The 24,014-nt window shown below is 37.5% G+C and overlaps 1 protein-coding gene across 1 annotated transcript in view; it reads left to right on the plus strand.

The window, feature by feature from the left end:
- MOCOS (molybdenum cofactor sulfurase) overlaps positions 1-24,014 on the plus strand; it is a 225,603-nt gene that overhangs the window by 153,663 nt on the left and 47,926 nt on the right. Inside the window, exon 6 of the mRNA XM_071553581.1 lies at positions 13,867-14,066. Within this exon, the coding sequence (XP_071409682.1) occupies positions 13,867-14,066 (200 nt within the window). The remainder of the gene's footprint in view (positions 1-13,866; positions 14,067-24,014) is intronic.

A 24,014-nucleotide genomic window follows, 5' to 3' on the forward strand; every position in this document is an offset into this window, starting at 1 on the left:
AGAATAGAGAAACCATGTAACCATCCAAGCTAATTATCCAATAAATGCTTAATCTGATTATGGTGTCACTTTTGACAATGTAAAATAGAACAACACGCTAAGGTTGATGTCCTCGCACTTGCCTTTTGGTCTCAGTGATTTAGTAGAAGTTCCCTATTGAAAACTGCTCAGTAAGTTCAAACCATTTATAATAAACATTGAAGATGTTCTTGAACTCTAAAAATTATTCAGGAAGTTCATGAAAAAATGTCACTGATTACTAGTAAAAGATTTTTTGGATGAGAACCCACAAAATTGTGGGACTCTTATTGTTCTCATAAAATGAAATAGGACTGATTGTTTGCATATTGCTTTCTCCCATATCCTTCCATGTCCAAGACAGCAGAAGAGTTTCAGAGAGGTAAGTCAATATACTAGTTATGCATTAAGTGCAGCCACGCAAATGTTTGATACATGCAGCCTTTAAATGCATTGCCATGCATTTAAATACACATTTCTTTAAAAAGTTCTTATAAAAGTTTGCCTGTTGGGTTTGCGGTCAAGTGTTTGAACAGTTTGATTAATCACTGCAGTCCTAACTGGTCTGAAGTTGCTGCTGCTTCGCATTATGTGTCTTGTGTCTTGTGAAGGACCTCAGTAAGGTGAATTCCTGTAGGATCCTCATCTACGTATGTAAGACCACTAGAGGCCTGGTCAGGCCAGAAAGGTTGAGTCAATAGAATATTAAAGAGGTTGAATCAAGAGAAATATTAGAAGCTTGGGCAGCCTGAAATAGCCACTTAATTAGTTCAATTCAGACAAGAATATCTATTCACTTAATAAATGAAATAGACGAAATAATAATCTTTGGTAGGCTTAAGTCATTTCAATTGCAAAACAGGATGCCTGACTGCTCAGCTAGAGACTCTAAGGCAAGACAACATTGTCTAAAAGGAGGTCTTGTGTGCTACTGAAGCCATTCAAATTTTCTCATATATGACTTAAGCATCCTTCAAGAAAGAGAAGAAAAAGATGAATGTATTTCATCAACAAGGTTTTGTAATTCAAGGCTAAGGTATGCAAATAGATTCTTTGCTTCATGTTATGGAATTTGCATATCTCATGTTGTTCAGCATCTCTGTGTAGCCAAAGGTTGCAGCTAAGCTTGTGTTAACTCTCTTTGCCAACAGTAGTGACACTCAGTGTCTGTTAGGCATAATGGCTGTGTATACTGTGAGTCATTTCTGAAGATTTTCTTTTCATGATGCTTTAAATATGAAGCTCTTTTCCTGGTCATACTTTTCATTTACAATAGGAAGACTACACTTTTCATTGGTGGGGAAAGAATGAAAAAGAAAGTAATAAGGATTGTCTGTGTATTTATTTCCTTAAATTGCTTTGTTCCCTGAAAATTTCCATTTATCAAATAAAGGCATTCTAGATATCTTTGGCAAATATGCTGCATAAAAGAAATAAAGAAAGCAATGCATGGCAGATAATACTGAATAACAAAAAAACACAAGAATAACTGTATTTCTGATTTTTCCCTTCATTAGCCCTGAAAGTGCTCTCTAACATCTTCAAATTTGGATCTCATAGAACTGTCTGAGGAGCAGTAGACAGTATTACCACTTCAGTAATAATGTGTCAGGATGTAAGAAAAAGCTCTAAAGAAACCAGGGAAGTAAAATATGTTGTTTTATTGTTATGTCTGGTCACAAACCAGACTCTGAAGACTCTTGAAGACCATGAGTGAATCTGGCTCCCCACTCCTCATTGTCTTGGGTTGAGCTGGCAAAATGCCAGCTGTCCAAGACAGAGTGAAAAGGGAAGAAGAGGGAGAGGAAAAAAACCCTCCAAACTAGTTTTATGCTGAAATTAACTACATGTATTTATACAAAAAAAGAGAAAATTAACAGAAAACTACAATATAACACACACTTACACAAGTTTTATATATATATATATCTCAAGAAATAACCTCCCACACCTCAATTAATACAAAGTGTATTACTCTAGATCTATAAGTACTCTAAAAGACACCCTCAAGAAAGAGAAGGTATAACAACACAATATTTCTTCTTCCCTGTACTCAAACAAAATGCAAGCAGCAGCAGCGGGAGGAGCAGGCCTAATCCAAGACAGGCGCTGCACCACATTCAGCTTGTAGCCCGGCCATGGTGGAACTGAACTAACACCTCTCACTGCTGCGTCATATCTTAGGTTTGCGTCATCTGGTGTGAAATATTTCCTTGGTTACCCAGTCAGGTGATAACTGTCTTTACCAATCCACGTAGATTTTCTGAGCCTGCTAATTTGAGGCCTAGCTAAAACCACAAGCTTCATCCTCATGTGGTGGGAAGGGAATTTTTGTCATCTTGCCTTCTCTTCCTTACCTGAAAAGGGAATGTTGTGAATAGTGCCTCAAGCTGGACCTTCATTTCTAAAGCCTTGCTATTGTAAACCATAACTGAAATGGAAACTATGGGGGAATGGTGGGTTCGGGTTTTTTTAACCATTTGTTTACACCTTAACTCAAAGTCCCTCATTTGACAGACCAGCAGCAGCCTCTTCTCTTTTTCTCTCACTTCTGCAGAGCTCAGGTGTAATAGGTTGCCACGGGAAAAGGTCAAGGCTTCCTCAGTGCATGTTGTCTTCCTTCTCTTCCCTCACAGCAGCTCCCTCTGAGTTCATACCATTCATCCTTCACCAATGCCTTGCTTCCATCAGTGTTTTCTTTTAACCTTGTCTAAGTCTGTCTTCAGAGGCAGTTCCCTAGTTTATCACAGGTCTTGATTTACAGCATGAGACAGCGAGTGGTACACATAAGAATTGCTCACATCTTGAAATACTTCACCTCTTCTGAACTGAATCTGAAGTACAGATTTTGACTGATTTATAGGTTATAGCTTATTGAAGCTGATGTAATACCAAGAGTAGGTTTTTTTCTGAAGTACACTATGTACAGTCTTTAGAAGGAAGAAAAACTACAAGAAAATACTTCATAACACTAATATTTTCTGTATTAGATTTCTCTTCCAATCTTCTCTTTAGTAGATCTGCTCACCAAACTTACAATTGATTAAAATATCTATCCTGTGCTTACAAGATTAAAAGTATTCAGGTTTTGTCCACTACACTCTCATATTTCTCATCAGCCTCGTGACTTGGAGACAGCACAATCTTCTAGGTGCAGTGGGTTTCAGAAGGTCATAAGAATGAGCAATGTAATGACAACCTGCCAAAAGTTAATTTATGCCAGCCAACACCGCAGGACTTTATAAAAAAACGTGGAGTTACTGCTAAGTGTGCTACCAAACAGTAACCCTGGAGTTACTGCTAAGTGTCCTACAGCAATGGCTAAACTTTAAGAGGTATTGGCATCTCACTTTTATTCTACAAACTCTTGAGAAGTGAGACTGGAACTCTAACATCATTGCTCAAACCTGTATGTTGTGCCAAAGTAGCCATTTTTTGCTCTCAGTTTTACTATTTGTGAAATGGTGTGACTGTTCACACACCTCACAAACTCACCAATGAACTTCAGGAGATCTCAGCCTGGCACATCCAGTCAGGAAAGACAGCCACATGAGGGAAAATGTGTCAGTGGGTCAACTTTTGGTCCTCACAAGAACAGTGACTGAGGTACAACAGAGTTAATGCTGTGACCTGAGGGAAGGTGTCATGACTCGCTCCTGGGAGGATGGGGGTAACCTAGGTTGTTGTTAATTGTTCCCTTTGGAGTGGATTAAAGTGAAACGACACTATAAAATTGGTATTTATTTAACAATTCCATATAGTGTGACATAGAAAATAACCTTAGTGTGGGGGGGAAATATGCATAGGGGGAAGTAAGACAGGAGAAGAGTCCAGGACAGCAAGGAAAAGAAGAGATGAGAAAAGATGAGAATGAAAAGGTTACATAGTCACTGCCCCGGGGTCCAGCGTTGCATCTCAGCAGTCCTGCAGGCGGTGGGAGCGAGGAACAGAACCCAAATTCACAAAGTTACCAGTCCATTTTTATACCCTTAGCATGCCTTTTGCATCTCCCCCGAGGCAGGGGGTTGTTTTTCCATGAAGCAGTGTCGCCAGCCGGGCTGTGAACACCCATATTCGCCGGAGGGCAGGGCAACGGCTCTTCTTGCCTCTTCCGGCTCGACACCTTTAACACTGGAGGAAGAGATGGGCCCAACTGCCCATCAGGGGTATAATGCAAAAGTCAAAAGCCTGCAAAGTCTCTTAGAATGCATAAATCATTAACTGTTTCAGTCTCTGACAGAAGGGTCGATAAAAAATATAGTAGAAAAATTAAAGAATTCAGGTATTCCTGAAATGTTAGCTATAGGTCTCACTTGTGGTGTTACTGTACATAATTATTAAAATAACGCTGGCCTGGTTAAAAAGCCTGGGACAAGTCTTGGTATTTAGTGTGAGGTCCCAGAATCCAGAGAACTTTCCAGTATTGACTGCATGCTTCCTTGTGATTAGGCATCAAATCAAGGAAATTTCAAGGCAGTTTTTAGAATTCATTATAGGTGCTTTATTACCTCCATTTCATAAATTACACTATTCCTTCCATGGTAGCTATTATTATAATAACAGTACCAACAGTGACCTAATCTGAGAATGAAAAACAATTGGCAAAGCATCCTTTCAGGCTATCAGAAAATTATGAATATCAATAAATATAAAATTTCACTAAGGAAAATACTGTTATTTTAATAATAATAAATTGAAATTATTTTACTGACTTCCTGTTTTTCTGAACGTTATAGATAGAGAATGGGAAAATTAAGTGATTTTTTTTAGCTTGTTCCATCTCTCAGCATTATGGCTTGGAAGTTGTCCTTTGGAAATTTTGTTTTGGTGTATTGTGATTCTTGATTTGATTAAATGAACTTGTGGTGTTTGCTGTATTGCTTTGATGGGAAAGTTCTGTGGAGCCTTAGAAGGAGTGGGATACAAAGGCTGCACAACAGTAGATGTGGAGTATCCCCACTACTTCGTGGGCTGGCAGCAACAGCCTTGGTTCAGAGATTGTCAGAGAAAAAGCAGAAAGTTGTTCAACCAATATTATGAATCAGAGAAAACCTGTACTGCAAATCGATATGCTGCCTTGGACACCAAAGTGTTTTTCTGACTGGGAATTCTAGAAATGTTATGTTAAAAGTTTTGCTAATACAAAGCCTGTAGGGTGGTAAAGTCAATCCAATGAGTACTGAGGTGTTAGTTCTGGGCACAGCTTTAGCCGTTCTTCTTCACCTAATGCAGGCATGGTGAGCTTTGAAGCAGAACTGATTTATGTCCTAAAAAAGCTTTAGGTTGGGATCTGCCATCTTAGGGAGAAAAAGAAAGAAGCTGTCTGCGTTTCAGAGTATGTTAAAGAGTTCTCTTGGTGCTGAGGGAGAGATTTCCTCCCACAAAAATCACATTTGGATTTATCTTTATAATCAGCTTATTTTTTGTGCAAGTTTTTTGTATTCACTGGTCTGCAGCTTGCCTCAGGGGAAAAGGAAACCAACCAACCCACAAAACTGGAGACATTAGAAAGTCATGAGACCGTAAAGTAGCACTGGTGGCTAAGTCTTATGGAAAAGTTATTTAAGGGAAGAATTCTACTCAACTGCAGACCTGGTGATAGGATCAGTCTCTAGCTGAGCAGAGGATGACAAAGGTTTTCCTCCAGCTGTTTTACAGTGGTTAGAAAGTCATTGCTGATTCGAATAAGTAAGTTAGTAAGTAAGTCAATAAACAAACAAATAAAGAGTTGTTCATGCAAAGTCAGGGCTGAATTAGTCCTATTGACTTGAAAACATAAGACTTATGCCCCCATCTTACATAGCTTTGAAACAAAGTTTTATGCTCTGCCTTATATTAGAAGACTAGTTGTTGAGAGTTAAAAATACCAGGAAACAAGAAGGAGTAAAGCTTTCCCATGCTGACTTCAAGGAATTGTGCATAGCAGGCTCCATTAAACAAAGGACAGAAACATTTTTCTAATAAAGCAGAAAACAGGCCTGTATGTAACATTCAGGTTTTTTACAGCTGCCAGGAGAATTCATGTGCTTTTATAGTACAAGCTTCTCTTGAATTTTGTCCTTAAGATGACAGAATCATAAGCAGAAGTTGTTCTGCTGGACTGAGAAAAACCTTGGGAGATAAAGCCTTTAGAGGTAAAATGTGAGTATCACATAAATGCGTACTAAGATTCTATTGTTCTTTCAGAATCCTCTACGGGCTCACTCAAGAGGTTCAGTTTGAATGCTGCTTCCATGAGTTGTGCAAAGTAGTCTGCCTTTTTAGGAAAGACTCCCCAGCCATCTTTTGTTTTGCTGGTTTTATGGTTTGAAAAGTCATCTTGAAATTATTACCTCTGCTGAGAGTATGACTTGGGCATGTGGAAGAAAAAAAAGGATGGACAGATACACATACCCTTGCCTTGCTCAGAAATCTCATAATTGCAAACAGTAAATTAAATGTATCTTACCCAGAGGTATTTGAATTTTTAGATAGCTGTTAGTCTAACAAGCAGTTAACCAAAATTGAATTGTACCTGTAATTAAGATATTTATACTAAAAGTGAGTCAAACAGCTGGCATGTACAACTTCCCTGCTCTTATGGTACTCCCAAGACATTTTTTTTAAAAAGGCAGAGTATTCCTCATCATAATCTTTGAAAATCAGGAGCTGCTTCTTTCAGAATGTGCTGCTTATTTTATTCAAAACAAAGACTTCGAACTCCTTCACTGTGTGAAAACAGAGCTTGAATTAGCTGCTCTAAAGAAGTGGGAGATGGGGCATCAAAGAGCCTTCTGTTCATTAAGATAAACACTGAATATGTGTTTCATGTTTAGTTTTGGTGTAACATTTTGAATGGAGGATTAAGCAGTTGCTTCCCACAGTCCTAAACTATTGAGATGGTGTGGGAGAACAACAAGAATAAAAGGATTTCAGCTATTATGCAAAGAATTAGTGTTAAGAAAGTAAGAGGTCCCCCTTATTAGCCATTGAATTCTGCATGGATTTAGTAGTGTTGAGAGTGTTAACATAGCTTTCTGTTTTGGACACACAGAAGATATGTAATTAAGTTGTGAGAGTCCATCAAAAGTTTCTACCTGGACACTGATCTTGTGAAATGGATTTTTTTTTGCCAGTTCATTTGTGTGCTTTTAAACAAAACTATGTAGTTTTCAGAAAAAAAAAAAAACAAACAAAAACAAGCAAAAAAATTAAATAAAAAACAAAACCAAACAACCACACCACCCCTTCCCCCCCCAAAAAAAAGAAAACCAAACCAAACCCCACATTGTTTCATAACTGAAATTTTCTTTTTATGTAATTCTTTTTGTTACATCTTAACTTTAGAAAGAAGCCTGCATGGCAATGTATTATGTTTTTGGAAGTACCAATGACATCTAAGGACACAGATTTTATTCTTCTTGCTGAAATATGCAGTCACCTCAGCTGCAGAAAGGATCATGGTCCACCCTGCTTTGTGTTCCCCAAACCAATTTTTATTAAATGCATTTTATAGATCAAGTTGATAGGACTGGTCATGTGAGTCAGTGTGAACGAGGAGTTTGCAATCTTTTCATGCCTTATGCATATTTTGTGAATGTGTATGATAGATATTTTTATAAATTAGCTGATAAACCATTTATAGAGTTTTATTTTGAGTTGTTTAATGAATGAGATTTGGAAACTGTTATGGCCAATATTGCAATGCTATTACATCAAAAGAGTTTTTTTCTGTTAATGTGTTAATTTTAATGTTCAAGGTCCATGAGAGGTTCTTATATCTTTAGTTCTGTTTTTAAAAGTAATGTTTCATTGATGTTAGCCAACCTGTACACTCATTTTCCCATATTTTTGTTTATATTTTGTTTATTTCATTGTAGCTGATTAGAAATTACGTGCTTTTTTATATATTTCTTTTACTCTAGGCATCTGCTACTCCTCACTCTGGGAAACAGGCAGTAGCTAGATTTAGTCTGACTTAGGACAGCTGTTCTCATAATTTAGGGTGGAAAAAAACCCACCAGGAATGTGTATTTTTAATATTTTATTGATGAATGTAGGAGCCCTAACAAAGGTTGAGTGTTTAAGGGTTTTTATCAAGTTGATTATTTTTTTTCTCCTCATTATTTTCTTTTCTTGTATTCTATTTATAACATTTCAGGATTGCACTTTGGGTGTAGGGGGTTGGATCATCTTATGAATATTTTATTTTCATGTTTGTGGTGTTTCATTTGAAACAGGATTGCTAAAAATAGTAGTGGTTAGAATACATTTTTTAATGTGGTTTTAAATCGAAGCACTCAAACTTGCAAAGGACATATATGAAGCTACCAAAACCAAATTCATTCTCAAGAGATATTTCTGGGGGAGAGAATAACACTAGGCAGGTGACAGACTTCAGTCAGAGACATTGAGTTCTATGCATAAAAGAACACCAAGAAAAACTCAGAAATGAATCTTAATGTTTGCTTCGTGGAGGAAGTGAAGGAAGGGCTCCAAATGTTTGGCAGGATTTCCAGGTTTCATGGCTTCATTAACACATTGACTCACAGTGTTCTGTCTTGTCTGGGATCTTTTAAAAGGTGGCTGCATCTTGGTTTCACTTCCTGCTGACTGGTTTGCTGAGATTTCAACTCATCATTTGTCTGCCTCATTGCTACCTGTTAGGTGATGTCAAAGAATAGTGAATCACACTGATGTTTTTCTTATTCAAACATAGATGTGAGTTTGGATTTACTGGAGTGACAGATAATTTGTTCATTTAAACCTCATTTTCTGTGGCTTTCTCAAAGCAAGTTAGAACAATAACTGTATATTTGATTTATGGCTCGCTTCTTCTTATCTCCAGTATTTAGTTTCTCATAATAAGGGAGATAAAATGTATTTGAATGCAGATCACAGAGTGATCTGAGTGAAGTCTGAAAACCTTAAGCACCAGAGCTTTCATTCTAGAGGCTCAGTTTCAATCTCTGCTTTATCTTAATCCCTTTATTCAAAATCTTTTATAGATGTTGACATATGCCTATTTGTTCTTTCAGGAAGAACCAGCATTTGAACATTTGGGCTGCGATATCCTGGTTCTTTCCGGGAGGAAACAATATGCCTTTACATGTTTACCATTTACATAATGCAAAACCAACTCCAATAAAAAACTAACTCAAAGGCATTCTTTATTGAATACTTATTGGGCATCTATATATCTCATACTTCACTGATTAGATAAAATTCCACTGGAAAAATAAAATCTTACTCTATTTTGCATATAACAAGCAGATAACATGACAGAGATAATGCAAATATAACATGTTATCACCAGGCAAGCCAAGCAGTGTGTTTTCAATACTATGATGACAATTGTGCATAGTTGGAATGAACACATTTTGCATCCTGCTGCAAATGTGACTTAACTTACCCTTCTCTTCTGGATGGCTTAGCCATCCCACAGTTTCTGTGGATAGATGTATGCACACATGCAATTCCTATGAAAGAGCTGAAACTGTAAGTTTATTTATCTGTGGGTTATCCTGTGCACTAGCACTCTGAATTTTTCATACTGGAACAGAAATAGTTTCCATAACAATATTCAAACTCAGGTATAGAATGGGATGGTAGGCCTGAGTCAGTGCTAACCTATCAGGGTACTGTAGTGTGCAAACATTCATCAACAGTATGAGGTGTAAAAGCATCTCCATAGGTTTGCTAGAATACTTTGGCAAGGAGGGTTATACACAAAAGTATAAGCTTTCTTTGTCTATCTCTTCTGCTTACTTTGCCACTGCAAAAATATATGGCATTTATTGTGACAACAAATAGCATGAAAACCTTGTTGCTGTTGGGAAGAAGAATTAATTAAATTATCATGTCTGGCTTAATGTTATGTCAAAACATATACAAGGGTAAAATTAATAAGGGGCATATTAATCCACAGAAAGTTGAGTCTCCCTTTGAACAGAGAAGTCCTTACATTTCTGCCATAGGAAGAAGTAAGTCCTCAGTGAATCCAGATTGTGAACTGTGAGCATTCTTGGTGCTGAATGTGTTCCTACACATATTAAACATAAATACAATGAATGGAATTAGACAGATTTCATCTGGTGTAATTTAGGAATCTCATTAATTCTGATCGAAATTAAAGAAGTCATAAATTGATCTTAAATTTAAAATATTTTTAGGAACAACTACATGCTATTCACCTTAACAAAACAATGCAGTGATAAGCAATAAAATCCATAAATTGAGAGGGGATCAGGGCACTTGAGTCCTTCCCAGCACCTTCTCAAGACGACTTACCAGTGATTTTTCATAACTGTAAGTCTTCCAAAAGACTTAGGCTTGTTTCTTCTTTTATCCTCAAACAAGCATCTTGGGAAGAGTACCTAAGTATTCAGAGTTAAGGAACCAGTTTTGAAACTGAGTTCTGTATAGAGAGAAGATAAAATGCAGGAATGCAATAAGTTAATAAATACCAAGTCAAACATAATATGGAAAATTAATTTGTTATTTGACTTAGCCTCAGTCAAGAAATGGGTCTTAATTTGTCATCCCAAATTTGAGAGTAGATGCAATAATGCAAGGTCTTAGATTATGTTAGAGACCAAAGATTTGTTCTGGTTTCTATTTTCTATTCCCCATATTCTTTTCCCTAGAAAGGAGAGGGAGATGAGGTAAGCACTGGATTTATGCAGGAAAAAGTATAGATAATTTTGTTGAGCAAAATAAAAGTAAATCATAGCTATTTTCTGAATATATCCCTTTTTCTGTCAGAACAAACTTCAGTTTGTTAACAGTTTTTCCATAACATTTTCTGTGACTTCATCAGACCTAATCACAACTTATTCTGCTACTTGAAAATACAGGGCCCTGGCAACACACCTTCCTCTCTCCAATCACAGGGCAGAAAAGCAACTGCAGGCTATTGCTTTTGGAGTTGTCAGAGTACATAATTAAAAGGCTCATCAGCTTCTCACTAATGAACAAGAAAATGTGATTAAGCAACTTTGAAGGAGAATAGCTGAAAACAATATAGAAATGATAGAAGGATGATTGCTGTGAATAAGTGACTGAAATTTCTGAATAAGAGATTTCTTCAACAAGGCACGAGGACAGTAGTTTAATCTTCCATTAAGAGATTCCTGACAATTTGAAAAAGCTCTGAATCAGGAGATTACAGACGTCTCAGAAGCTGACAAGGCAGTCACTTCTCTTAATACAGCTACTTACTGGCAAATGCTCAGAAATAAATTATGTGTGTATGGTTTTGGTTTTCCTTTTTACTGTTTCAAGACTCTTCTACCAAACAATGACTAGGATATCTCTGACTAGGCTTTATTCACAAAGACCCTGAAAATTCAAATCATCTTTCAGATCAAAACGTTCTAGTGTTCTAGAGATTCTTGCCAAGTTTACTGTGGCTAACATCTAGAAATTGTAGTGATTAGCTCCTGGCATGGTTCCTTGCAAGTATTTTGCATGTTAGTATCTCATTAAATATCTTTTTCCTCTTTATTTTTCTTTAGCATCAAAAAATATACTTCCACCATATATCTAGTCTGTTTCTATGCCTTTACTGGCTGCTCTCCTAGCTTATCTAAAGGAGATAGCTCATAATACAGAAACTCAAAGAAAAGTGAAATAACAGACATCAGTGTAATTCTTCTGTATGTCTGGAGAAAGATATCTTATTTTTTAACCTTTTTATACATTCATAAATGATGCAGTCTTTTTATTAGTAAAGATGCAAAAGTCAACAAGCAGATTACAAAATTTATGTCCAAGAGTGGTTATATCAGACTGTAGAAGTTTCCAGATACTCAGATTTAAAAGTGTTATGCATAAAAGTGTAAGATTCAATAGTTACACAGTTCTAAAAAAAAAAAAAGTGTCAAACATCTTTTTAGTTACAGAAATACTCATGTGCCTCAAATAGCATACTCAGCATTACATAAAATATTCTGGGTCTAAAACCCAGGCAGAAAAATGCTGTTCTACTTCAAGAAGTCTTTGAGGAAGTGATTATTTTATTTCTTTTTCTACATGATTTAGGCCCACCATAATGTAGCACATACTATGCATAATAGAAGTCACTTCAATAGGGACATCTAGCAAAGACCCAACCTCTCCTTGGAAAGCAGAGATGTAGAAAAGGTCTCCCATCTGTCAGGAATTCTCTGCATTTCTCTTTTCCAAAATGTTCAGTGTCATCATCATGGCCAGGCTTCGCGAACGAAGATTTGAGAAGGGCACTACCCACGCTTGCTGCAAGCGTGCTGGTGGCTAAAAAGGCCGATATGGGATAGGCAGGTCCGGTCACAAAAGGCACAGTGGAAAGTCTCCCTAGGTGATATTGGCAAGGAACGGTTCTTTCTGCATTGTCTTTTCTCCTCAAGACTGACTCTCCGTGCATTCTCAAAGGAAGCAGCAGCGTCGTGAATGATGTGTCTCCATGAATCCCTATTGGAGGCCAGAGTGGACCATTGGTGGCAGTCAATATGGCCAAGACTGAGGTGTTGTTTCAGGCAGTCCTTGTATCTCTTCTTCAGGGTTCGTCTCTTGCAGCAGGCGGTGGCAAGTTCACCATAGAGCACAACCTTTGGGAGGCGGTGATCCTCCATCCTGGAGACGTGCCCTGTCCAGCGCAGCTGCGTTCTCATCAGCATGGCCTCGATACTGCTGACCCCTGCCTGTTCAAGAACAGACACACTGGTCATGTAATCAGACCAGTGGATGTTTAGGATTGAACGGAGGCAGCGCTGATGGAAGCGTTCGAGAAGCCACAGGTGGTGGCGGTAGATGACCCATGATTAAGACCCATATAAAAGAGCAGACAGTACAATGGCTCTGTAGACACTGATCTTTGTACTTTTCTTCAGGTGTTTATTGGACCAGACTCTTTTATGGAGTTTTCCAAAGGCTTTGTATGCCTTTGCTAGCCTGTTGTCTATCTCTTTGTCAATCTTACCGTCTGAGGAAATGATACTTCCCAGATAGGTGAACTGCTGGACTGACTTAAGCTCTGAATTGCCTATGGTGATGTGAGGATGATGAAAGACTTCTTGAGGTGCAGGTTGGTAGAGAGCTTCCGTCTTCTTCAGGCTGACTTCCAGCCCAAAAAGCTCAGCAGCCTCTGCAAAGCAGGATGTTAAGTGCTGCAGAGCTGCTTCTGTGTGAGCAATGAGAGCGGCATCATCAGCAAAAAGCACGGGAGAAATAAACATCAAAACAAAAGGCAACATATTTCCTCTTTATGTATTTTCCAGGCCAAGTTCTGTGAAAACTTCTCTAAAGTTTCTCTTGAGCAACTGGATTGCATGGGTGTAGTCAATGAAGCATTCACAATGTCCTTTTTCTTCTCCTAAAGGAAGCGCAGTCTTGGAAGAATAATTCTTCATTATTCAAGTTACTTGTAGAATGACATTTTTGCTTTGTCATCACATTTAGGATTTTATTAATTTTATTTTATCTTAGACATAGCAGTTTTCTTTCTGTGCCGTGTTAGGATTGATGCCTCCTTCCTATGATCTTCAGAGTCAGATCAGGAGAAAAACTTACTTTTCCATTTATTTGTGCCAGAACATCTTAATTTTTTGTGTAGTTTGGAACTAGAAATCTAGTAATTACTGTGAATTTATTTCAGTGTAGTCTTAGATTTCTACAGTAGATTAATTATAGACAAATCCTTGGTGCAACAGCACTTCTGATACTTCTATGTGAGGAAAGAAACATTTGCAAATTGTTTACGTATTTAAAGAAACACAAAACTATCAATTTTGTGCTAAGTACCGTACAGCTACACCATTCTGAAAAATCATCCTATTTTTACATTGCCATAAAAAAATGCATCTGACATGTACATGCACTTTTCTTTTGTAGGTGGAATGGAGAATATAAAACAGCATACCTTTGCATTAGCTCACTATACCTATACTGTGCTGTCTGACTTGAAATATGCCAATGGGGCTCCTGTAGTACGTATTTACAGCGATACAGATTTCAGCAGTCCTGATGTCCAGGGTCCAATCATTAATTTTAATGTGCTCAATGAAAACGGAGAAGTACTCGGTTTTTCACAGGTATGTTTTTCTTTTGCTTTAACTTGAGTGTTGTGATTGTATTTTAAGTATATTTACAGTATTGTTCTTTTTCCTAAAAGAAATACTTTATTCATAGTAGTCCCTTCTGAGGTTTTGGTTTAGCTTCTTCATAGTTCTGCAACATGTATGCACACCATCTTTATAGTAGAAAGAGAATCCAATAAATAGTGCTAGCACAATATAAAGTGCATAATAGCCAAAGGCAATATCTTACAGATTTAATACTGCACAAGTAGGAGGTTTGGAAGTGGGCTGTTTTAACAGGATTTATTGACTAGGCAGTTTGATTTCTTGTTGCCTTCCTTCTCTTGAGTACTCAAAACTGGGAATTGAAGACCAAGACTGGAAAAGCTGATAAAGAGACTGCCTTGGAGATTCAACATAGAAGTGAAATCAGATCTCAGAATATTGCAGTCACCAGTGAAAGAGGAGTACTTTTTTCCCTTCAGTTCTAATAATTGCATTCTTGTAATATTCCTGAAGAAGCATGAAATAAAATTGATGGATCAGTGTAAAAAGTGAGATTCAAGCTCAAAAAAATCCTTAAATGCTCTCTTTCTCAGCAACTTTTTCTAGCCTTTATCCATCAGATATACCAAGTATCTTTGAGATGAGACTTCATTAAACTTTGCTTCCTTCAGTAGAGAGGTAGTGATGTGTGACCATAATTGTCTGTATGGCTGTGCCCTGTGTAGGCAGTGGGTCATGTAGGATGGAGTGGCTCACTTGCTCATCAGCAGAAGTCAGAAAAACCATAGAGCTCTAGTTTTGCTTAATTCTTTTCTTTTCATTGGCCGATGATTGAATAAGCCCTCAAGTCAAGTTCAAGTGTATGACCTTGACTTTTTAAAAGCTATCAATAACTGAATAACGTCTGTCTCAGCAGTACCTCCCTCTCTGAGCAGCCATGGCAGAGCTGCATTACTCTTGGAACTGATAATTCTGAGCTATTAGGGAGAGAAGGGGAGCACTGCAGAAGGTGTTCAACGCCCCTCTGCCAGAGAGGTGAAGAACAGGATAATGACAGGAACATGGAGACATATCTGTGAGAATACGAGAGTTGCATATTTACACAAGGGAGAACAGAACTGAAAATAGTTTGTAGCCTGTCAGTGTGGAGTTTTACCTTTTTTTTTTTTTTTGGTAAGGCATTTAGCGCACTGATGAACATGGGATGGGCAAATGTGTATAGTACTCAAGAATCTCTTCTTTACATTTGTCTTTTTTCAGAAAATGTTATGAAATAGGGGCAAGTATTCACCACTTTTCATTTCAAAGCATTCCACATTTTAGGAGTGAATTAGCCATTTATGCAGTCCTGAAAAAGTGTGGCAATGTTCTTAAAAGACTGGAGGTATCAACACAACTGAGTTTGTAAAATACTCCACAAACAATTTTGTGTTGCTTCTGTTCTTTGGTTAAAACCAAAACCTTTATTTTGATTTCTGATTTTCACAGTTTCTTAGTAGAAAAATGGCTCATCCGTTTCACTTTTTTAAATTCAACTGTACCCTCAAAGAATAAATTCTTTTACAGCCTTATGCCTCCGTTGTGCCTGTTTGCTGCAGTGCCTGCTCATAAAAGCTTTGTTATTAATCTGTATCATCTAGATTGTACTGTTCACCAGATTCTCATAATTTCTGGCCTGAGTATGTAGAATAAAGAATTATAAAATTTTAAAGTGCATACCAATCACATTTGCAGTGCCAGTTACTTTTTTTTTTATTAAAATAATATGAAATTTAATGACTTTTAGAAATTAATAAGCAGCAGCATTAGTCTTTCCAAAGCTATAATGTGTGAGATATATATATATAAAATTGGCTCCTTTATGGAATAAAAACCTTTCATAGACATTTTGTACAAGTTATGGGGGAGAAAAATCTTTGCTGCTTCTTCTTTATGATTACAAGGAAAATACATACAGCAGAAAGTAAGCTGCATTTAACTGACACTGTACTACTCATCTTCACAACTCTATGCATCTCTAAAATTAGATAGATTTATTCAAATCAAAGTTAAATACATTACGTCCATTAATGGTTTGGAAGTCAAATGGTGTCCTCTTAGTTTGTTCATGTCTGTGGTCTGCTCATTCATGTGAATTCACTGGGCAGTCTACAAATGCAGTCTTAATGGAGTTAGGAGAACATGGTTTCAGAGGCTCGCAGAAAACATTTTTGGGAATTTTTAATGAGGAGGAAGTTGGATGGCATTTCTATCTGACATGCCTACTACTAGTGGACAGCAATTAATGACTCAATTTTTCTTTCAGCTACTGTATTAAAAGAGAAATGATAGAACGTCCTATTCCTTTATGGATGATATCCCACCTGTAATAAATTACTTATAACCAGGCATCAAACCAGTTCTATTTGTCTTTCTGAGAGGGAATTGTTATGTGCCCATTGCATATTATAAGACAGTGGGACTGGACATTAACATTTGGTAGCTTGAAAAAGACAATATGATTAACTGATTCCAGAGAAAATATTATGCTTGGAGCAGCTTATTTGGAACATTTGAGATTGGCAAGAACGACTTCATAAGTAGACACTGTCTTCAGAGGATACCAAGCTTACATTTAAGCCTCAAGATTTACATAATTGGCATGATATTCCAAACTCTGAACTAAGCCCAAGATATTTAGGATGTGAAAGGCGTGTAGTGAAATACATGACATTTAATACCACCACTGAAAAATGAAAACAGAGTAAAAATGATGTCTTTCATCTGTGTAGCAACGGGGAGGAAAGCTATTTTTACCTGCTTATATGATTGAAATACATTTCTCAGTGTTATCAGTGTTTAATTAACACAGCTAACAAGATTGCGCCACTAAACAGAAACATGCTTGAATTACATACATGGGGTTAACTGCACCAAGAGGAAATAGCCACAATCTCTGGTTAATCTTTAAGTAAAACCTTCATTGCAGCACTGAAGATCAAAGGATGGTATTTCAGTAAAGTGAGACACACAAATAACCATACCATGATTGCGTTCTTGGGATGGCAGCAATTTTTACAGCCTCCTGTCCCAGTATATATGATATAGAATATTTGGATGTTAAGAAGTGATAGTATGGGAGTGAAATAATTATGGAAGTTAGGTGAATTCCTAGTGCTTTTTCCTTTAAATGTTTCTTTGTTATTCTTGAAGGGTAACATTGTTTTGGAATAAACTTTCATTGCATACTATATGTATCATTGGTTTAACTGACACTTTAATTACTAGTTTAGTTATTTTTCTCTAAATGGTAAGTAAAACTATTAAAGAAGAGACACTTACAGACTCCAAACATCAATAGTCACTCAAAGGCTTTCATTTTTCTTCAGTTTTTTTCATTAAACATATCTTTATCTAGAAATAAAACTACTACAGTTTTGAAATGTCCATAAAACTCTTGTCTTTGAGCAGTAAAACAGCATTAAATTTCCTACTTTGAGCTGCACCAAATACTTCTGATAAAAATTATTTCCTTCAGTAAAGTTGTCTCGTAGACTGCTATTTGTAGTAATTTGTTCTTGAAATTACTTGGGGGGATATCTGTATTCTTTTCACACAAGCTGCCTATCCTTTGCTATTTGTCATGTCATTTTGTTATGTGTTATTTGCACTGCAGCACCAAAAAGCTCTAGTTATAATCAGGGGTTAAATTATGATGAGTGCTTGACAGGCCCAGGACATAAAGATGGCTTTTTTGCCAAACAGCTTCTTCATATATACTTGTGTAGTTAAGAATGGATAGTTCCCCAGCATTATCATTTTTGCTGCTAATGACATGTGGGCAGATGACAGACTGGTGATTTGGAAAGGTGTGAAAGTGCAGGGGTAGAGATGAAGGACCTCTCTCTGCTAAATCAGTGCTGCAGGATGGAAGCAGCAAAGCTGACATTAAAGCAACAAGTTGTCAGTCTTCTGCTTCCTTGTGAGGCTACCAAAAAAAGGGAAGCAATTAGCCCTAAATATTAAAGGGGTTTGTGACGTCACAAAAAATGTTGTTACGTACATGCTTGATGCTGAGCTAATACTGCAAACTCTTCACACAGAGAATCATCATTAGCTCATTTATTAACAATGAGTGTCTGCCGCCTTCAGCGTATATGAATGTCATGCGTTTATACATCCAGCCTCAGGAGCACTGTTTCACAACAATGATTCAGCATCAGTTTGCATCTTTTCCATGGTTTTTATTAAAACCTTGCACAGGACTTTATGAGGTTCTAGCCTGGTTTGAATGCCAAAGAGGAGATGAAAACAGCTGTAAGGAAGCAACACTGATTCGAAACAACAATCATACACACACAAAAAAAGTAAACTTCTTATAAATTGGGTCCACGTGTGAACATTGTTGAATGTTCTCTTCCCCCTTGCAGATGTGAAAAAAAAAATCACTATCTCTGCTACGAGGGACCTTTTGTGCTAATATTATTTATAAAGTTTCTCTCTGATTGGAAGAAGAGACCTGTGAAATGTTCTTTATACATTCAGTAGATAACTGCAGAGTAATTTCATAATCTTTTTACATTTTGTTCTGTAAAGTCAGTAGAGAAGCTGGAAGAGTGGAAAGGGGGAAGAGCCACAGATGGACAGATGGAATTTCACTTGAAACATTTGTTGAATTATATGCACTGGAGAGCTCTTACCCAGTCATACCTTCCAATCCAGTGTTTTCTGCCCCTAGTGAAAAATAGCCCTTCCCTTATCAAACTTTTTTTTTCACTCTGCTCTTCTGAGACAATATTTTTTTTCTCCTCCTGTGTCTAACAGGTTTTAAAAACTGAGCAAACCATCATAACTGTCTTTTGAAAAATAGCTGTCATTTCACATTTCAGCTATGGATTACCAGCACCTATTCCTACTCTGTTTTTTCATGCTGCCTCCTTTGCGTAGAGTCTCAACCTAAGTAGAAGTAACTTGCTGTTATTGTCCAAAAGTTTCTTGGTACATGTATATGCTTGCCATGTCTCCTAAAAATCTGGTCAGGAAGGGAATGAGCACAAGTCCATTAGCAGTCTCAGCCTTCTTGCCTACCACTTCACACTTGTGTGTGATAGACAAACTGCTATAACAGGAATCAGCTGCCAAAGATAGAGAATGTAAACATTTTGGTTTGCCTACGGAAGGCTCTTCTACAGTGTTGCATATGAATGAGTTTTGCCTCTCAAGACTGAGAACCCTGCTCACATAAATTATAATCAGTTTTGTCTAGTACCCTACATTAGCATGTCCTGGCTCACGCTCATCAATCCAGATAGAGTGAAGTGAAGTGTAGACTTTGAACTTCCCTTCTTCACCCATTTCTCAATTAAAAGAGGGAAAAAAAATCAACATTTCTCAGCAGATAACTTCTAGTGTGTGTCCCTTCAGCATAAATCTGTAATACTGTTTGATGTCTGCTCTTATTATGGCATGTGCCTGCTGTCTCACCCACCTTTCTCTATCATAATCACCCCTGAATAAATGTAAGCATTGACTTGATGATGCACTATTGTTTTGGGGTTTTTTAACTTTCCTCCCTTTGCTTTTTATTATTCCAAAGTGAAAATCAGCTTCTTCCATCAGAATGTGTGTCTGAAAATCACTTACATCCAACCACTCACTGTGACACCTTCTGTACCCTGGTAACCTCCTTCTGCTAGCAGTATATGCTAGGAGTACAAGAAGAGGACAAAACCAGAATGAGACTCCACAAATAAAGAATTTTTTTTTTTCTTTTAAGACGATTTATCTTCTGCATCCAAAGCATCCTGTGTTAGTGAATTGTCTTGTAGGCAGCTTAGCAGCCAAGCTGAATTCATCCCTGCGGTTTGTGAATATGTGAAGGGTAGAAAGCAGATCTTAGGATTGCATGGTCATCTTTACTTGAACCTTTCTGTAGCCTCCTGAGGAATTTTGTTCTGGAACTTAACCATATTCAGTACTATAAAATACTTCCTAGTAATTGACCTAGATTTCTCACAGTGCAGCTGAAGTCCATTATTACATGGACTGGGCAAAGAAAGATATGCCAGTTTGGGCAGGAAAGCAGAAAAAGAGGGTTCAAGGCATCCAAGGTGGGAGAAGAGCTGGAAAAGCAGCCTGAAACATTGTTGTATGGTAGAAATGTGACCAGGGAAGAGACAGAGCAATATATGCAGGTAAAAATTATTCCATCTGTTTGTATTTGAACAATCTGAAAACAAAAGTAACATGGGAAAAAGTTGTGTGAGGCAGAATGAGAAATGCACATAGTTACATAAATAAGATGATGATAGCCAGTTCTGGAAGCACTTCCATATTGCAAGTACACTTTCTCTGCTTTAGTTTCACAATGTTCTCTTTTAAGAGCTTCTTTTTCCTTTGGTATTATCTTAATGAATTGTTTAGATCAGTAGCCAGGACCTGGGAATGGCCGGCTGAAATGCCCTCCTTCTGCTGTCAGCTTTTAGTGTCACCTTGGGGCATTAAATGTCTGTCTTCCCTGCTTAGTCTAACCTCACAGGAGAGGAGAGAAGATACCTTAAATACTGGCAAATCTTCAGATATCAAGTGGCGGATACATTTCTGTATACACGCAGCTGGTTCAATACATATTCATATAACTGCTCATCATTACATGATGAAAGGGACCATGCAATACCTGAAGTGGGTAGATTTCTTGAAATACTTTCTGTTTGTGTCTTAGATGATAGCCTTGGTTTCACTAGTAGATCAGCTCCAGGTCACTGTACACATGGTTTATACAGAATTAGAGCAATGACAAGATGAGAGTTAAGAGGAGTGAGGGTGGGGTGAAAAGTAGCTACAGCCTTTCACATGCAGAGGAAGTTGCTACCAGGTCAATTAGATCAGAGTACTGACTGGACCCTGCTAGTAGCTGTCCATACTTGTCTGGAAATTCATATCGTATTTCTACAGGAGAAAGTGGGTTGCTGTTAAACACCAAGGAGGGATACTTTCTACTTCATTTAATCTATGTGAAATAAATCTTCATGGAAAGTTATTGAACAAGATATCTTTGTTGTTTTCCAAATTTAATCCTTGAATGTTTTTTCCTTCCATTTCTTTTTACTTTCTTGTAAAACAATCATTCAGTTTTGTGACTGATGTGCACAGCATTTTTTCATCTGGGCCACAGAAAATGGAAATCCAGCATTTGTTAATTCCAGCTAAGAATGCCTTTGCAGTGCTGTTCTTATGACTCTGAGCTAGTTACACTAATGCTTTTAGAAGCATAGCCACTCATTATATTAATTTTGATGACTCAGGGAAAGAAAAGTGTTCTCTAACTTGCTTAATGGGTTTTTTGGCAGTCTTCCCACTATCTAAAAATTGCTGAGGTGATTACTCACTATTGATTTTAGTTATGGATTTAGCCATTGTTTCAGGAAGCCAGGGATGGCAGATGGACCCACACACTAGAATGCAAACAGGATTATAAAAACAAAAAGATTGTTGTGAAGATTCCTGTTGAACATCCACTGGTTTTCTTGGTTCCAATTAGTTTTTATTTGTACTGTGAATGTCTTGAAGCAGGGACACAGCAGTAATGCAGCAAACCACACTGTCTTGTCAATAAACGCCATCTTATTTCTTCAAACTGGCAAGAAATCATTTCAATCTGGATCTTTGCTTTGGTTACATGGCACTGGGTGCTCAAAGACAGCCCTTACAAAAAGGGACTCACAATACGGGAGGCAATTTCATTGATCTAGGCAGGGGATCACTGACTGAACATAACAAAGTGCTGTACTTCAGAGAATCAATGTGATAAATGCAAACCTAGTTAGTAGGTAATAAAGCTCTCTTCTTGCTGAGGTAGTAAGTGACAGACTACACGTCGAGTTGCTTTTTGTAATACCTCATTGCAGGGGACAAAAACATGTGTGAGTTAGTATGCTTGAAATTGCCTACTATTAAACTGCTCATCAGAGCTGACCAAGGTTAGAAAGCTTCATGAAGCCCAGTCTAAAGGTGTTGCCTGGCACTGGCTTCTCTGGAGTGTTCTTGCATGTTGCTAAGGAAACCAAAAGAGATAAAAGACAGACACTTGTTCAGATGAAAGCATTTCAGATGAATGAGGGAAGCTAAATATTTTCTATTTAGTAACAGGGCCAAACTCTGGCTCTAAACTACAGACCTTGACATGTGGGAGAAATATGAAAAGAAACTACATGGCAGTAGCAAAAGGACTGCACTTCTGACAGCTTCCACTGGATTGCCTTTTCCTTGATCTTGGTAAAAGCAGATCAGCTGCCTTTGAACTCATGCAGTGTCTAGTTCCAGTCCACCATCTGAACCCTTTGAATACTAAAAGAGCCTTGTCCCACCTTCTCTATTATCTTGATTGCATCTTCCTGTCCTGACCCTCTCTGCCTCAATACTGTATAGGACCCTGTATGACTATAATTGAAGTAATACTTTAACACAGTCCACCATAGGATTTTAACCTCACAACCTCCTTGTGTTCTATTATCCCTATTTTCAGGGGATAAATACAGACAGAGTAAGATTTAAATGTTTTAAAAGGAGGAAAAGGTGGAAAATATTTTGACTGGGACATGAATTAAATCTGTGTTGCTAGGCTTTTGGTATCATGCACTGCACATTTTTATTCCTAGGCATTGTTTCCACCTGTATTAGTCTGCTACATTCCTCTTTATCTCTCTTGATATGAGTTGTAGCTTAGTCTTCTGTATGGTTTTCCACATCTCTGACTAGCAGTAGTTTAACTGAAAGCCTTTAGTGTAGAAAATAGCTGGGAATGCTCAATGGGATGTAGAGATAGGGACCTTTTCCTGTGACCCACAGGGGAATGCTCTGCTAAAGCCAGAGTTAGGAAACCACAGAGTGCTGGGGTCTTTTATTTTGCTTTTCTTTCTGGAATCCATCTTTTTCCTGATGTCATTTTAGCAAATCAGATTTTCATTGTCAGTGAATGCAGTTTGAACAAAAAAAAAAAAACACCCAAAACCAAAAAACCCCAACAAAACAAAACAAAACAAAACAAAACAAAAAAAAAGACACAAGAAATGTCATTGATTGAAGAGACCTATGCAAATGAGAAGCCAAATCAAAGAAATAAAATCAAGGTGTTTAGCCTATTCATCAGCCAGTTCAGTTTCAAACAGCTAGATTTTGGACTAATGAAGTTTAAATATATTCCAAAAAGTCCATTACCTAATTCACTGCATGAACTGCAGGAAGAGATAGGCAGATGAAATGTCAGGTAATCCAGTAACAAGAGTATGTTTCATTTCTTCCTTACAGCCACCTCACCCCCAAGAAACCTGCTAGCTTCTGAATCTCAAAAATGTGAAATTATTGTCACTCCTTTAAGCACGGAGGATCTGCAATTCACTATGTATATGGAATCTTCCAAGTGAGAATTCCTGCAGACTAGCAACTCACATGTTCTGGATTACGCTGATGTTTCCAGGCTGCTTCTCTCCCATGCAGTTTTACCTCATATTTTACTGTCTTTAAAACTGGCAGAGAAAATTATCACGTCAACTGCAAGGTGCCTGATAAACTAGTTTTTGCACTATCAAGACACTGAGTTCGAAAATTTCTGTAAGTTTCAGTATCTCTAATAATTCACTGCCTTCTACCAAAGGGATTTTGTTCAGAGTGAATGATGAATGGATGTAGACTGAAAAGAGATTTACATCCCCTCTTCAGTTAGTTTAAACCATTGTCAACAACTAGAGACTCAAAACTGAGGAGAGGATCAGATTCAATACTGAGGGAACCTGCCCACATGGAAGTGATTTCACTGAGATGGGAAAAAATGCCTTTTGAAACCATGTAGTTAAAGCAGTTTAATGATACTGTAACTCAGCTAAAATACCTTTTTCCCCCTAATAAATGATTTGGAAACAAGTGCTGATTTTTTTTCTGACCTACTTCTTATTAAATTGTATTAAACAAGATTAAGTATGC

Source organism: Pithys albifrons, chromosome 4, assembly GCF_047495875.1.
Source record: "Pithys albifrons albifrons isolate INPA30051 chromosome 4, PitAlb_v1, whole genome shotgun sequence".
Taxonomy (NCBI): domain Eukaryota; kingdom Metazoa; phylum Chordata; class Aves; order Passeriformes; family Thamnophilidae; genus Pithys; species Pithys albifrons.